The sequence below is a fragment of the Haemorhous mexicanus genome, chromosome 12 (assembly GCF_027477595.1).
Source record: "Haemorhous mexicanus isolate bHaeMex1 chromosome 12, bHaeMex1.pri, whole genome shotgun sequence".
Taxonomy (NCBI): domain Eukaryota; kingdom Metazoa; phylum Chordata; class Aves; order Passeriformes; family Fringillidae; genus Haemorhous; species Haemorhous mexicanus.
Genome location: NC_082352.1, coordinates 2526469 through 2543624, shown reverse-complemented (window position 1 = coordinate 2543624; position 17156 = coordinate 2526469). Strand labels below are relative to the sequence as shown.

The window sequence follows — 17156 nt, the reverse complement described above, 5'->3', positions numbered from 1 at the left end:
AAATTTTTCCTATTAAAAAAAAGAAAACAAACAAAAACCCCTTTGTCTACTGAGTTAACCTGAAAAACATTTCTGCTGAAGCCAGACAAATTGAGAACCTATTTCCTCAGCCACACTAACTCCAGAGCAATTAAGATGTGGGATATTTCCTGAAAATTGGGATATTGAGCACATGTCTTCTCAGCAGACTGCAGGCACACACTGTGCCTCTGTACCTGTTAAAGCCAGGCTATACCAAGCTCCCAAACCCCAGTCTGGGTGATGGAAATGGTCCTTGGGGAAGGGAGAGGAAAGAAAGTGAAATCAGAGTGCTACGTAACTAAACTCAAATATCCATGGGTGTTTTTATTTTTACCTCCATTTCATCTTACTTTTATATTCATCAGGACAATGGCTTTAAATTCAGACTAGAAAATTTCAATTTCCCCATCAGAAAATAATATTTAAGAACCCAAGTCTGTTCTGAAAACCCTGAATAGGGCTGCTAGATATTTCAGGAAAGTCCCAGCATGTTAGGAAGTAGAATTGGGGTTTTTTTTACAGCATGTGGAAAAGATGTCACTCCAGCCCCTACTGAACACATTGAAGCTTTCAAACATACATGGTAGTATTTGAAAAGTTCTTACACCTCCACCAGAGATTGAAGACCTGATGTCCTCCACTCTCCTTGAGCTCCATGAGGGTAAAGAAACAGCAACTTCCTGCAGGATTCCTATGAGCTGCATCTCTACTTAATTTACATTTTGCTGACCCAAAGCCCGGTGAATTTATTTAAAATCTCTCCTCAGGTTTTGACTGACTTAATCAGGCTAACAGAGAGCTTGGGCCTGTTAGCACAGGGGAGAAGTTTCCATTCAGAAAAGCCCATAGCAGTGGGAGTTTCAAGGGGGAAAATTTGAAATCCTTCTGCCAAGGAACAAAAGGGAAGAAGCTTCTCTGTCTCCTGCTTCTGGGAAATCTGCCACGGACCTAAAGGAGAAATGGGCACAGTGGGAACTGCTCCTTGCTGCTGTTACCTGATCATCTGAAGAGGATTCCTCTGCCTTGGGTTTAACTTAATGCCTTTCCTGGACCACAGCTCAGCTTTGTAGAACTGAACTGCTGGCTGGGATAAACAGGGAAAGGATCCCTTAGGAAGGAGACTTTGAAGGGTCAAGTAAATGGTGGGAGTTATGGTATTGAGGAGTTGGCATTTTAATGTTTATTTCCAAATATCAATGTGTTTGTGTTGGGGCATTTTATCCTTCATACATATGATGGATAAAAATAATTATATTTTTTTCTCCAAAAGCAAGTAATGTTCTTCCTCCTCATTTTTGGCAATTAAGATCACATTTTAAAAAGTGAGTGAGGTAGTAAAAAACACATGCTAGACATTCAATTAAACAGCTTCACAGCTGTGCCTACAGATTGTTGTGGCCATGAAGAGAATTACAAATAATTCAAATAGTTATGGGTTTTGGTTTTTTTAAATAACTTTTTGTATTCATTATCAGTTTATGATCTTGATGTTCATTTCCTGTGTTCTTTTCTGTGCATGGGATCTTTGCTTATAGAGCTGACATTGCAAACAGCTCCTGCTCTGTTTCTGCAGATAAGGTTCCTCTCTGGTGAGGGCAGAATGGACATGAATTAAGGTCATAAAAGAGACTTCAACTTTGTATTTTTTTCTTTGTTTCAAAGTGTTTTGTGGGTTTTTTAAAATCTATTTTTGTTGGGGTTTTTGTTTTTCTTTATTTGTTTGTTTTGTAGTGTGATTTTTTCCCCCTCACTGTTTAACAGCTTTAGTACTTTGCTTGTGCTTTCTGACTGCTGTTATTCCTATAAGATAAATAATGCATTATCAACTCTACAAGCATGAATTTTATTTTACAGTCTCTCCTTCAAGGAGACTTTAATATGTAAACTTGTATGGCTTTACAATATTTTTTTAATTCGAGAATTTAAACAAGTATTATAAGAAATAATACTGAGTTGGACAGGCATCCACTGTATGGGGGTGGTTAGAAAACCATTCCTCAAAAGATTTGAAGGATTACTTAGAAAAAAATTCAATAGCAATAATTACTTTCAGGTGATTAGCAAGTGATGCTGGACTAAAACCTTACTGTCATTTTAAAATAAAGCCAGACCTTGATCCCCAATCTGGAGCTAAAGAGGCAAACAGATTTGGGGGTGGTGGTGGTGGGGAGGTTGGGAGTTTTGTTCTGTTTTGGTTTTTTATTTTGTATTTAATATGTGAGTTTTTTCTGGGCCAGATTTCTCCTGGTTTGGCTGCCTCAGTCAGAAGCTCCCAGTTTAACTGGGGGGCACCAGGAACACCAGGGAAATGGGAATGGGAGAGGTCTGAGACTGCAGCTCCTAAATCATCAAACTGTAACCTCAGGAACTGCTAAGGGAGTGATACCCACAGAGGGGTGTGTAAATGCATATGTGTGTGTATAGGTATATTTATATGTTTGTATATATACATTTATACATACATATGTTTTGCAACTGAAAATGCAGGACCATGAAGTGGAAAAACAAAAATTCTTGTTCATCTTATACAAAACCTACCACAATAGTTATATTTTATCTGTCAGATTCACTTCTGTGAAGATATTGGACATGTAAAAAGTAGTTCAGGCTTGAAGTTCACTACAGCAGTCACAGGAAAATCCTTTTAGATAGGAAAGCAAATGCTTTTGGAAAGTGCTGTGCTACCATAACATAAATAATGGAGCACAGGAACACATTACACTTCATTTTGTGGATACCAGCCCTGAAAAAATCCTTGGCTGCAGTACTTATAATGAATCCACTTTAATCCACTGCTTTCTAAAACCTGTATTATCTGGAGATGCAGTATCAGCAGGCAGTGATGAAAAAGAAGGAGTTAGTGACCATGAAATGTGCTGCTGTCTGCATGGGTTTGGGCCTTGTTTTTGTTACAATACCTGCACTGCTGTGTTTAGACACACTACTGAGTTTTTAAGGGATAATTTCACTGGGAAAGGCAAGGGAGACTGATGTCTGTGGGCATCCTACTGCAGGTAAATGGGATCTGCAGGGAGGGGATGGTGCTCAAAAATGGCAGCAGCTCTCCAAGATGACCTTGCTGACTCAGAGTGTGGCAGGAGGGGCAAGAACTTTGGGAATGTATTGGGTCTCATTGCAGTGAGTATGAGGATGGGTTTGTTGCCAGGGAAACCCCAAGGAGCTTCTTTACCTGGCTGTCATTCATAAATTAGGAACTCCTCTGGGGCAGGAAGAAGGTTCTGCTGACAGAACTTTTTAAGATGCAAACAAGAAGTGAAAAAAAGCAGAGCTGGGAATGAAGAATTCTTTGTGCAGTAGATGCCTCGTGGTTCACCTTGTTCATTTGTTGTATGTTCTAACTCTGCTAAAATTGCTCCTGTTGCACTGTTTCCATTTTGTGTTCTTTTGAAAATGGCAAACAGAGCCCCTGGATCTGGAACATCTGTGTGCTGGCAGGCTGGAGCTGTGATGAAACAGCACAAAGGATGTTTCCACAATGATGTTACCCAACAGAAAAGCTGAAATCACAACAATTGTGCTGGAACTCTCTGCAAGAAGGTTCAGATGAAAAAAACAGGGATGACTTTGATGCCCATGTAGGCAGTTGAGCTGATGATGCTTAACTCTGCCTTCTGTGATGGCACAATTTGCTCACAGCCAGCTTGGTAGGAGAGCAGCCTGGAAATCTGTCCATGTGTCCTTTGAGATGTGTTTTCCTAGAATACATATTTTCTTTGGTGATTTATTATCACCATGGGGAAAGATACCAGTTTTGACAGAACTGCTTCTCTGATGACATTGTCATGAGCTAGGATATTTCCCTAGGTTTAGTTTTGATACTGACACTTTCCATTTTTGATTCTAATTATATACATATTTATTTACATATTTATTTTAATGTTTTTAAATAGTAAAAAATGTAACCCAAGGTATTGTTCAAGTAAACATCTAGGGCTTAATTGACTTAACTATTGAAGAGACAGGAAAGGTGGAATTTAGGTTTTTTCTGTCCACAGTTATTTCTGGAATTTCCAATTCCTCAGAACTACAATAGGACTGTTTGTGTTAATGAGCACTAAAAGGCTGCATCTCTGTTCTGCACCCTGTCTCAAGATAACCTTGAGGAGGTTGCAACTTTGATGGATAAATATTCCAGAGGAAAACTGAAATTAAGTGTAAACTGTTTTCATGAAAACATATATCAGATAACATTTGGAACCAATATAATACAGTTTCATCATAATTGTGCAGCTTCAAACAATTGAAATAAATGTTTTAAATAAAACAAGTCATTCTAGGATGAAGATTTCATATTATATAATTCAGCTTGGCATTAATTTTACACAGAGTGAGAACTACTCAGGCATCAGCAGTGTTTGGTCTCTGGATTTCTGTAACCATTACCCAATAAAGGATGCTAGGCACTGACTGAGTAACAAAAATCAGTTAATAAAAATTTGCAGCTTCCCAAGCCATGGAGTTAATCCACAAACAGGATTCTGAACACCACCACCAATTCTTGAATGTCCCCAGAACCTGCTGATGTTTGGGGAGGTTTTCCATTTGACAAGTTTTAGGGTCATATTCTAAGAAAGGGCTTTGCTATAATTATTCCAGGAATGAATTCTGAACAGGTGAAGGAAATACTGGCTGCAATATGCAACTGGGAAATCAGAGAAAAATACTCTTTCTTTTTAAAGTACAGTCATCAAATATTTGGCAGCTTTAAGTTGTGGTTGCTCTGTGTGGCACTGTAGATTTCTGGTTAGAAATTCTTGGTGCTTCCCTTCATCAGGTGTTGCTGCTTTCACTGTGCAGGCTGGTTTTTATGCAGCAAAAATTGGCACCTGCAGAGTGGAACTGGGGCAGGTGTAAAGAGAGGCTGGTCAGAAGGTGCCCACAGATATTTTTGATGACAGAAAGCAAAGGGAATTTTGTGCCCCAGCCTCCCAACACACAGGCTGAGGTGTGAGAGCATTTTTGCCTACAAAGACAAGAAAAGAGAGAAGGGTGTGGATAATTAAGAGGAATGGAAATGCCACAGAAAGAAATGCTCATAAACTGGCTGTAAACAAAGTTAAGCTTGAAATAAGAAGTTTGTCAAAATAATTAGGAATTTACTCGTTTCTATCCCTGATACTGATGAGGAATAGCACTGGGATGTGAAGGGAGGGGTTTCAGAGTGTTTGGAATTTGGAGTTAAAGGAATTGAGAGTTTTAGCTCATGTCATGATACCTAATGGAATGATAAACCTGTCATATTTCCAGTGGCATTTTTTACCTTACTAACTGAAAATCTCAGTGAGGGTTATTGAAGTAAGAGCTGAACTTAACCTCCAAAGTCCATCTCATGCTTTGCCAGCTGTCACTGTAATGTGGCAAAAGCTCCTCACCTGGTTTGCTCTCAGGAAAACAGCCTTGGCTTTTTTATACAGCATAAAAAAGCAAGATTTTATGTCAGTTCTCTGCAAGCCTAATTCTGCCTTTCAAGAAAATCCAGGAGGCTGGCTGGGCTAACTTGCATCCTCAGAAGTAGGGGATGGAAAATAATGTCTTAAAAAAGGAAGTCCCTTAAGTAGGCTTTTAAAAATATATATTTAAAGGGAAATTAGTGTCTGACTTTAAGACAGGAGCATTTCCTTTGGCCATTTTAAAGTAATTTTTAAATTGATTTGCCCATTTAAACAATGCAGGCTGAACATGGTTATTGAGAATACTGGGATTTATCAAGCCTAAATAAGACAATTTTCTCTGGAACAGATCCTATGTAGATTAGGCAGGGGGACCAGCTGAGGAACAGTGAGCCCAGAAACAAACCCTCACACAATGTGATTTAATATGAATGCTGGCATAGAGGGGGCTGAGTGGTTTTTACTTCATGTGCCCTGTGGGGAACATTCAGTGTGAAGTTTGGAGAGGACTTCTGTGGCTTCCATTGGAACCATTCCTGCAGGTAAATCCCTGCATCCTCCAGAGCTGTCATTCCTCAGGGATGTTTTGTGTCAGACACTCATGAGTCTCAGATGCAAAAGGCAATCATCTTGGTTGCCTAAAGCTCTGTACATACCATTAATATCCAACCACTAAGGAGTGAGTGCCTTGCAGTGGAGTGAGATGCATTTTCCCTGGCCACAAGGTGAGAAGTTGATAAAATTCCTTTCTTGCTGTAAAATCTCCTCATTGCTTGGATTTTACTGACTCTCCTAAAGAAAATCTAATAGTTTTTAATTTACTTGGACTTTGCTTGGTACTGTAATTCAATCCACTTCAAACTTGTGAACTCAAGTTATTTTTAACCAGCTTTCTTACTACATCTTTGTAAGAAGATAACTAGCAATGCTCACCAGAAGTGTGTGTTACAAAGAAGTCAGCACAGAGAATGTGAGCTCATGATTTCTGTCTATAAAGATTTCATCCCCACAGTGTCAACAGTGTGGTTTTACTCCCACGAGCACAGTGACTGTTGAACAAAATGGCAGAAATGGGAATTACAGGCTTTCCAGTGTTTCTTTCCAAGGCATACAGACCATGATGATAGGTGAGATGTGGCAGGGAGATTGTGCTTGTCTTCTGTCCTGGCTGGATGTGTTCAGTTTGCTCGTTTGGAGGGATTAGAATTCTGGGGTGTAGAATTGTTGGGAAATCACTTGGATCATCTTTCTCACTGTGGGTTTCTTAGAAACAAAGGCTTTGCCATGTCTGGTGACACTATGAAACATTATCTTCCAGCCCTGCTGCCAGTATCTGTACATATCAGAAATATTCTCTGAAATACAAACCCCTCATATTCTGAAACTGTTTGGTTCATACCCTCTGTATTTTGTTTTTATATTTCCCATCTACACCTCATGTAAAATCAATGTGACAGATGCTAGCACAGATCTCAGATTCATTAAAAAGCCATTAACTGTCCTAAAGGGATGTTTATAGATAGCAGCACTGTATATTTTGGGCTGTCAAAACAAATTGACCAAATGGCTTCTCTGTAACCACTCTGCAACTGCAGCAGGCTAATGACAGAATTCCATGCCTGGTATCCCTCTAAATCTAATGCAAGAAAGGGTTAGTGGAAGTGTCTGTGGGGATAATCAGATTGAGTCACAAATGAAACTTGTGATTCAGAGATCAGAGCAAATACTAATATCCCAAGGCATTTTTCATAGATTAATTTACCAATAACATTTCTTCTATAAATAGTGTTTTATATAAACAGTTCTTGGACTTCCAGCTGGAGAGCTGGGAGTGGGCAGGCCTGAACAGGGAGATCTCCCTCAGCCACAGACGTGGGGACTGACTCTGTGTTTCATCAGCCTTCCCCTTAAATCCCTTTTCCACTCATTTTGTGGTTTAAAGCTTGGCTATAAAATCTAACTAACCACCCCTTGGCCAAATAAAGGTGTTGTGCTTTCTCCTGAAACCGTTGCAGTGTCTGGCAGGAGTGGGGTGAGGAGCTGCACCCTCCTGTCTGGGTGCTCCTGCAGGTGGCCTTGCAGCACCAGGTGGATTAAAGGGAATAATCCTGGCAGCACCCACAGCTTTTAACTCACTGAACTCTCTCACTTCAAAGATTTTTAAGAGTTATTTACCAGTGCAGTTGTTTTCCTTGCTGCTCTTCATTCCTGTTCTGCTGATGCCACAGCTGCATCATTAGCTTTTGGCCACGCTAGTTTAGCTTTAAGTTACATCTTGCCCTCCAGGAATTAGGAGGAGGAATGACATCCATTTAGGCAGTGCTATGTTTCAGTAAACCTACTCTTCAAAATATTATCATATGCAATGAGATTGATCCCAGGGAGTTAATATTTGAAATGCACAAGGTCAGGCATGTCTTGTTTCTGTTCCAGGCCGTGTCTGACAGTCAGTTTTCAAATAATTTCCATGCTCTACTAATTAAAAACAGATACTGCAGTGTTATGCCATGCAGGAGAATATAGAGGGGGATGTACAGGAATTTTTCAGGCTTTACATAATGCAGTAATTCAGACAGTGCCTCTCACCCAATGCTTTTCTGAACAGTTACAATGGTCTGGAGAATGCATTAATAGCAAGTTTGCAAGTCTCCATGTAGCTTTGCTTTCAGCCATCTTCTTTCCCTGAAGTTCCCCAAGTTGTGTTGCTAAGATATAAAATTTACTAAGATTTTGATGATTTGCCAAAGCTTCTTTTTCTAAAATGTTTAACTGCAGTGGCAGTGAGAAAGCAGCCAAACCATTCACAATAATCTTTACCCTGACCTGTGATGCAGGGCTGCTGGGATGAGCTGTGTTTTCCAGTGTGGGCAGAGGGGATCCTCAGGGACACAGTCCACTCAGCCCAGCAGGGAACCTGGAAGAGGCAGTGGCTGGACACCTTGATGTGTCCCAGAATATTCTGAGAACAGGTAGGACACAAGGTAATTAACCCTTGCCAGGCTTGTTACAGAGCTACTGCAGAATTTACTGCAAACTGTGGATAATCTGTGCTCTCCTGTGTCACTCCTATCTCCTTCAAACACCACTCCATAGAAATGGAAAAACCTTTTCTGTGTCTGTTTCCAGCTGGAAATGGAAGCATCCTTTGGTATAATCTTTGATGATCTGTCTGTTAAAGAACTGTATTGTCAGCTTGTTCTCAGGAATCTGGCCAGCTGCCCACTCAGAGTCTTGCTTGGGTGTCAGCTGGCTGCCTTTTACTAGGAAAGATTCATGGGTGTGGGCCCAAAACCCAGTCTGAATCCCTAAGTGGGTTTATATGAAATTCCACACATTTAGATGCCAGGCTCAGAGTAATTTTTCACATGTGAGCTTTCTGGTAAAATATTTACACAACCTCTAAAAGCCCATTAGTTCTATAGGATGAACTGATAATACATAACTGCTGCTTGCAGAGCATGCATAGAATAAACAAAGCAAAGATCCATGTCTGGTGTGCTCATAGTGCTGAGCTGCTCTACATTACAGTCAGAAAAGGGCTGGTCTTACAGTGCTTTAACTCAAAAAGAGTCTGCTTAAAAGGAAGGAAAACAAAAAGAAAAAGAAAGAGGGGCATGGCTGTCCAACCTGTGTTTGCTGTTTGTAAGACACAGCACTACAGAAAGCTTGAAGTGATGTTCTGCTTAAAATGACTTCTGCTGGTTCATTGGAGGGAGTGGCTGAATTCCTTAATTTCTGGACCTCCATGTGCCTGAGGCACATAAAGGAGATGCCCATGGCCCAAAGTGCAGCTCCTGTGGCTCACAAGTGAGCCTGTACCTGTGAATATGGGCAGACAATTTAGGAGCTGCTGTATGATTTCTGGAATTTTGTTTTTCTGTTTCCTCTGATCTGAACACTCTCAAGGTCAGTAATAAATGTAACTTGGAAGTTCTTGGAAAAAGTATGTATTTTTGACTTTGCAACTTTGACTTGTAAATGCATTTCTTTCAAAGAAAGATGATTTTAAGTGATTCTACTGGTGTGTTTCATTAGTATATCATCACTATGATAAATTTTAATGTGAATTGAGAGAAAGAGAATTCCTGCCCATACATTTATTTAGTAAAACTGTATTCTGCTAAGGAAAACTTGAACTTACACTCAAGCTAAACAAGGTCTGTCTGTATTCAGTTTGTGTGTGAGCTGAATTTTTGCAGTGGGCTTTGCCAGTGCAGGACTGTAACCCCGAGAATGTCAGGCAAGTGCTTACCATGGAGGTGGGTCAGGATACATGAGGTTCACCTGAGAAAGTATATCCAGGTAGGAGTCAAAGTCACAGGCTGGGGGGAGCTCCTCGCTGCAGGTGGATCTCAGCTCTGCAGAGGAGCCGCCGTGGGAGAAACCATCTGGAGCTGCAAAACAACAACTTACATTGGCTGCTCTTCCTCCTGTGCTGGATGCTCTGCCACTCATTTACAGCACTGCCACAAGTCAGAAAACAAACCCTTTCTGAGGCACAGGAGTTGTGGATATTTTGGAACAATCAGTTTTCATGGGATACTCTTATTTCTCTGGCTCTGGCACAGGGACTGTGCCTTTAGTGCTCCCTACTACACAGATGGAAGTTCCAAAGCTTTTCTTGGGCCTCCAAGGCTGAACATGAGTGTGGGTTCTACCACGTGCAGCTTCAGCTGTTGGTGGGGTAACTGAAATTCCAGCAGGTGCATCCAGGGGAAGTTTGTCCATTCTGGGAGGGGTGTAACAGGAGGGGCAGGGGTTTGATTGCTGAGAAAATGCTGCTCTCAATAAACACTGACAAAAATGGGGAAAGCTGGAAAATGGCACAGAAAAATCATCCTGCTGCCTGCTCCAGGGATTTCTTAATGCTTCCATGCAAGAGCTTCCCAGCTCCACAAATATTAAGAGTTTAGTGATATTTTCTGTGTTAGAGGCTAATTAGTGTGTGTATGTCCATGTAATGTAGTGTGGCACAATTTAGTCTAGGATTAGTCTTTTGAATATCTCCCCAAATATGATTTTCTTTTCCATTTCTCTAGCATTGTTATATCGAACAAGGAGTTGGAAAATTTTCCTTTGTGTTTTTGCCTGGCTCTAGGCTTTTTCAGGAAATGAAATTATCGGAGTCGTAGATTTAAACACAGTGATTAAAGCTTATTGGTTAGTATTTTATCATGCCAAAATATTGGGTCAAACAGTAAATCCAGTTTGGGTTTAACTATTTAATCTTCAATGCAGCTGCTGAAAATTAGGAAAATTGATATTACTGTAATAGTAGGCATTAGTTTTCTAGATTTTGTTTTTGTTTTCCCTCTATAGATTGCCATGGGAGTTTGCATTTCAATTTTTTTGGACTCTAAATTTGATTCCCAAAATATAGACCTTATTCACTTATCTGGATAAATATTTCTGGAAAAGACAAAAAGAAATTATTCCTTGCTCCAAGGGGACAAACTGATCCTAGAAGATTTGTGTAGTTTAGACATAAAAATTCCTGGTCCAAATAACTAAATGAAGTTCAATTGACTTCAATGGATACTTAATTTACCTCAGTGAAAAGAACATTTAAGCCAATGCATTTTTATGTGGCTTGCTGTTATTGGCTTTTCTATATAAATAAAAAACCCCTCAATGATATGCACAGAACTGCACCCATAACAACCTGCAGGTGGAGGAGCTTGCTCATAGAGGACATAGTTGTTGATGCTCCACCATTTATCATTGGAATTTTTACTGTCTGAAGAATTACACAGTAACTTTAAAAGCTGGTGTTTTTTTCCTTAAATAGAAATAATCTTCTGTCATTTCCTTGACAAAGTGGCTTCTTGTCAGCAAAGCCCAAAAGGGCTGAAAACACTACTCTAAAATTAACTCCTTGATATTCCCAAATTATATTTAAGGTTTTTTGGTTATGTGTTGGTTTTTTTTCATGGGTTTTATTTTGGTTAGGAGGAAGGAACTGGCACCTTTTTGAGTCTCTAACGATGATGGCTGTGGTGACACTGATGCCATCAATGACACTGTGTCATGGTTTGAGAGGAAGTGAGTTTTTTGGGATGCTGTGGTTTTGGACACTGTTAATGATGGAGACAGTTTAATGATATTTGGGTGCCCTGTTGTTCTGTTTCCAGGCAGAAATTCGCTTTTGCACTCACACAAACTGCATTTGCCCAGTGATTGTTGTAGGCTGGTGCACCTGGCTGAAATAAGAACAGCTCTGCCTTTCCAAGAAACAGAAATTCCAGCGAACGCCGCACCAAGGCTATGGGGGGATGTGAAAATGCAACAGAGAATAAATCTTATCCCACACCGAGGGAAACGAGCTGTTCAGGAGGCGCTGGCAGCACTGGCTGGTTCTGTCACCATGGCCTGTGTGGGAAGCCAGCACAGAGCTGCATTACCCTGCCCAGCCGCCGTGACCGACCCCGTTATTCGATGTCCTTCCCACCCTGCCCGTGCCCGGCCCGGCGCCCCCGGGGTCCCTCACCGTCCGCAGCCGCCGTGCCCGGGCGGGCCCGGCGAGCCCGGCTGTCCCTGCGCAGGCTGCCCACCACGATGGTGGCACAGGACAGCAGCAGCACCAGCCCGATCACCACCCCTGCCACCAGCAGCGGGGACACCAGCAGGCTGCTGTCACCGCCGTGCTCCCCGGCGCTTGGGAAGGCGCTGGAAGCGCTGCTCTGGTTCGAGGCAATTGCTGTGCACAGAGAGAGAGAGAGAGAAGAAATGTGTTACTTGTCACAGGTGTAATATGTTATATATGTTATAAAATAATTCGTGCTAAATGAAATTAAAAACCACAGCATTTTGTGTACTAAAACCAGTGTCGGGCAACAAGCAAGCTAAGTGATAGAAATTCAAAACACCAGGAAGACACTGTGGCCAGAGATGTATATACTCCAAAGGAGTTTTCATCTGACAAGACCCCAGCAGGAGGCATTTTTTGATAGGCATCAGCAACAGCAACAGACTAAGTGATAAAGATTCAAACACCAAGCAGGCACTGTCTCCAGAAATGTACATTCCAAGGGATTTCTCTCGTCTGACTAGACCCCAGCAGGAGGCATTCTACTAGGCATCATCAGAGGCATATCCTGGAAATTCTTCACCTGACAAATTCCAGCCATTTATCACCATTTCCAGGAAACGCAATAATCTGCTAAAGCAGACCCCCTTCCAGAGCCTGAGAGCCTGGATAAGATGGAGCCCTTAGAACAGACCCTCAGAGCCCACGGGGACTCTGCAGTGACAGAGACCAAGGGCTCCATCTCCCCGGCACGGACCGCCTGCCTCAGGGCCCAGTCACCTGTGGCTTGTTCCAAATTTAGACTTTTGATCATTTCATACATTTCTCTAATTATTAAATGGGAGCATTCATTTATAACACAGGGGTCTGCAGAGCCTCAGCCACTGCACTGCCCCTGCTCCTGGGGAAATCCTGGTTGTTCCCCATCCCTGGGGCTGCCAGGAGCTGACTCCTGTGGGACATGGGCAGTGGCTGCCCTGTTTATTGGGAATATCCTGCTGGAGCCAGGGCTGTATGATCCACAGTTCTGATGGCTTTTCCATTTCTCTAGCCAAGACTCCTTGTACCATGAACTGACTGATGCTGAAAGAATTGAAGTGCACAAGGAGCAAAGTGGAAATTCAAGAGGTGTGGATGTGACAGCCTGGCTGGAGAGAGAGAGCCAGATAAACTTTCCCAGGAATTGCTCTGGGGAGTTTTGGGAAGGCTGAGAGAAAGAATTAAAGCAATCTTGCAGCCGGTGCTTTGAACAGTTGTTTTCTCATATGATGTTTACCAAAGGGTGTCTTCTTAATTAGCTAATTGTGTAATGGAGTGTTGATTAAATGACCAATCAGGTCCACCTGTATCAGAGTGGTGTATAAAAGAATGGGTTTCTAATAAACTCTGATATTAGCCTTCTGAAGAGACCCAGAGTCTGTGTCACCTCACTCCTGCTCCTGACTCAATGGTGACACAAGAGGAACAAAGGAATTGCCTGTTGTCAGGGGTGTAAGAGGGCTCTGAGGATTTGCAGAGGAAGTTTTGGGCAAGAATGAAGCAGGAGCCTGCTTCTGTGGCACACAGCTTGCTTAGGTTTGTGAGGGGACTCAGAATCCCAAGAAACTGATTTGTAGTGCAGAAAGAGACTCATCCAGAGTGGGATTGTTTGGTTGCAACTGCTTTACTCTGGTTAAAAAAACCCAAAAATCTTTATATGTATTATTTGTATTCAATAATAAATCTTCCTAAGGAAGAATAATGACAGTAATTTATTGCCAAGTCAAACATCCTTTTGAGGCACGCCACAGAGACAGTATCAAAGGCTAAGCAATAATATTCCCTTAGAGAAACAACTGATAGCATGATTATACATGGGAATTAATTGCCCAGAAATGTATTTATGGGGGATTGAATTGCTAATGGGGGAATTGCTAATGGTAAAGAGAAGAAATTATGGAAAAAATTATTCAGGATTTTAGCAGATAAAATCCCCGTCTCACCCATCCCCCCCCCCCAAAAAACCCAAAAAACCCCAAACCTCCCATTGTCTGCTCAGCATCAGTAAACCAAAATTTTATTGATGCTACATACCAAGCCTGGCTGTTGAATCTGGTCTGGATATATTTTTTTATCTGGCTATGTTGAACAAATACAGAATTTATCTCCTGATGAAATCAGGGAGAACACAATTTTCTCTTTTGAGTATTGTGTGGAGTGAGTATGTGTTTTAGGAAGTGCAGTGCTGCTTACAAGGATAGATGTTATCAGAGAGTTCTCAGCAAGGTTTGCTCTTTTCCTTTGGGAGACACCTCTTGATGTTTCTCAGTCACAATAAGTTTAGAAAGAAGACAATGGCTCCAAGCCAGTGTCTGTTACCATTGGCTGATGCTTGAGACTGAGAGAACCACTGGAAACATAAACATACACATGACACAGGGGAATTAGCATGTAGAGGAGTATTGTTAATTTTCTGGAAGCACTTGACTGTTGGCTGAGGATCTTCAAAGGCATTTAGGACAGACAGCCAAGAAATGTGCTGAGCTTTTACCAAGTGTCTTGTGCCAAAAACCAAGACTGAGAATTAAACTCATGCTGTAGTGTTAAATCAAAGGTTCTGGACAAGTGTCCTACTTAATACTCAGTGCAAAGAAGTTGGGTATGGGATATGTTTGGGGAGTAGGGCCCTTGTGCTAGAACTCAAATTCCCAGAACTTCACAAAATTTGAATGGTGTTTCTCATTTGTACATTTTTTAAGCTATCTCTGTTGGTGATCTGTCCAACACACCCTCGCTGGCTTTCCAAGGCCTTGTATTTTCAGATTTTTGCAAATTCTTCCTTTGACAGATGTAAATATCACAGCAGTGGCAGTTTAAATCCTGGCTGCAGGGATTAACACCTGAACTGGAAGTATTGGGAGGTACTTTTGGCTGACTTGCAAAGTAAAATCAACTTCATTTCCAGCATGATGAGAACATGAGCCTGGGGTGTGAGGTTGCCCCACACACTGTCAGGCTTGTGGTCATCAATGTCAAATAGCCCTGAAATGGAATTGGTGATAAACTGCTGTCAAGTGGGGAGGAAGGAGGTTGCAGTGAGTGCTTTCAGATCTTTAAAAACTTGGGACAAATTTGGAATGATCCTCTAAACAGGAAGGGCCAGGCTAAGGATATTTATCTTTTATTTTTTCCAGGTGTGGAAGCCAGCTGGAATATCCACACTGACTATTTGGGAGATTCCTGTGGTGCCACCCAGAGTGAGCACTGATGTTTGGACCTGTTTTGCTTTATAGAAGTTTAACAGCTTCAAGTGACTTCATATGGACAATTGTCTCCTGCACTGGTATGGAGGTGATGTGGTTTGGTTCAAGACCCCCCATTTATCCACCACATTCTTGGGGCTTCCTTGGCTGTCCCAAGTCATGTCTGTTTTATCTATTGCTTCTCACCAGTGTGAATCTTTCTGGGTTTTTTATGCTTTTAATCTAACTAAACCCAGTCCCTCACATAGACAAGTTATAGGGCAGCATTGCTTTTATTAGAAGGAATGAATGAGTCCCCTTAGGCCAGCTCCTAACACAAAATGTACTTGATAAACTTCTCCTGTGGCACCATTTTCAGTTTGACACTGAGTCTGATCCTCCAGACTTTACTACTGTTTTACTACTGTGACAAACAACAGCAGAATGAGATGCTGCATTGATATAAATTCTTTGGGTTTGAATTTTGTGGAGGTAAAAAGAGATGTTTATATTTCTTTTGGTAAAAACCACATTGTAAATTTTCTCTTCTTATCCCAAACCATCTTCTTTTGATAAATTGTGCATTTCTCCATATAAAAATGCTGTGGTTTTCCTTCAGAATAGGAGTATCTGCAAATGTATGTGAAGCCCATAAATAAAACACCACTAACAGAGTGCTGATAACACTTTTGTTTTGAGGTAAATTGTATCCTTTCCCATGAAACTGCAAATTATAAACAGTACATACATAAATATGAATATTTTATATCTAATCTTCTAAATATGAATTATGTTGGATGTACACGCCATGGCTTTTATCCACAATGGGAGCTGTATACTGTACTGTAGTGTACACAGCTGGCACAGGGCTGGCAGAACACTGACTTCAGAGTGAGCATCAGTGCAGAATTGGTGTCACACAATAAATTAGCATTTTGAAAAATCCCTTCAATATCACAGTCTATTACTTTACTCAGTGCTCCTGCATCTCAACAAACCAATTGGAAAGTAACTGAAGGAGGTGTGGAACAGCCTGGCCTTTTGGGTGCATATTGTTCTTTCTCATTCCTGCTAACCTGGCTTTGAAGGGACAGTGACCCCTCCCTACCTTGGCCTTGAGCAATGGGGAAGTTTCAGCTGGGTCAGATCCTGGCAGGGTGAAATGTCCTGGTGTGCAGACATGTCACCCAACATGCAGCCCTTTATTAGGAGTGCCTTCTCCCTTCCTCAGTGCCTTTCACCTGCTTGTACCTCAGAAGAGAGAAGAGAAGCACCTCCACACAAATGAGTCTCTTCTCCCACACTGAGTTGAGTCTGGTGTTGATGGTGGGGTCTTGTTCTGTCTCCTTTTGTCCTGAAGGCACATCAGCTCTAGTGAGGCTGCAACAGCCTCTGGAACTGATGGGCTTTGAGATGATTTTAGAGCTGGAGCCTGCTAAGATAACAAATCTCTTTCCCTGGTTTCCAATGTATCATTTTAATAAAGATGATAATTCATGTTATGACTAGTGGAGAGGATGAGACATGGAGTGGTTTTGTTTCCCAGGCTGAAGAGGGCATGACCAGCTCCCGAAGGAGTGCTGATGTGTTGTTCTGGAAAGATTTTGTGTCCAGAATCATCCACCTCTTCATCCCTGCCAGCCTGGGATTATTCCTGAGGGCAGGGTGGGCTTGGTGCTGCCTTGCTGAACTGGAGCTGAAGCACAAGGACAGAACAGGGGCATTCGTTGTACCCCTGGGTCAGTAAAACTGTTTGGGATGGTGATCCAGCACCTCCCAGCACCCTTAAATGAACTGCACTGACCCAGGGTACAGGGCTGGGAAGGAGCAGTGGGAAGGTCAGTTTAGGATGGTGCACAGCACCCTCTGTAATCCTTTGGTCTTCAAATGATTGCAGCAAAGCATCTCACACTCTGAATCAACTCAAAGCACGTTTCTGACATCCTTCCCCTCTCAGTCCCTGGATTATGCAGTCTC

The 17156-nt window shown here is 41.8% G+C and overlaps 1 protein-coding gene across 2 annotated transcripts in view; it reads right to left on the bottom strand.

Moving 5' to 3' along the window:
• Positions 1-17156, bottom strand: part of BEAN1 (brain expressed associated with NEDD4 1) — a 52731-nt gene that overhangs the window by 1332 nt on the left and 34243 nt on the right. For both annotated transcript variants that reach the window (XM_059857752.1, XM_059857753.1), the window contains exons 3-4: positions 11920-12129; positions 9685-9826 (exon numbers count right to left, since the gene is read on the bottom strand). In XM_059857752.1, coding sequence (XP_059713735.1) covers positions 9685-9826; positions 11920-12129 — 352 coding nt within the window. The remainder of the gene's footprint in view (positions 1-9684; positions 9827-11919; positions 12130-17156) is intronic.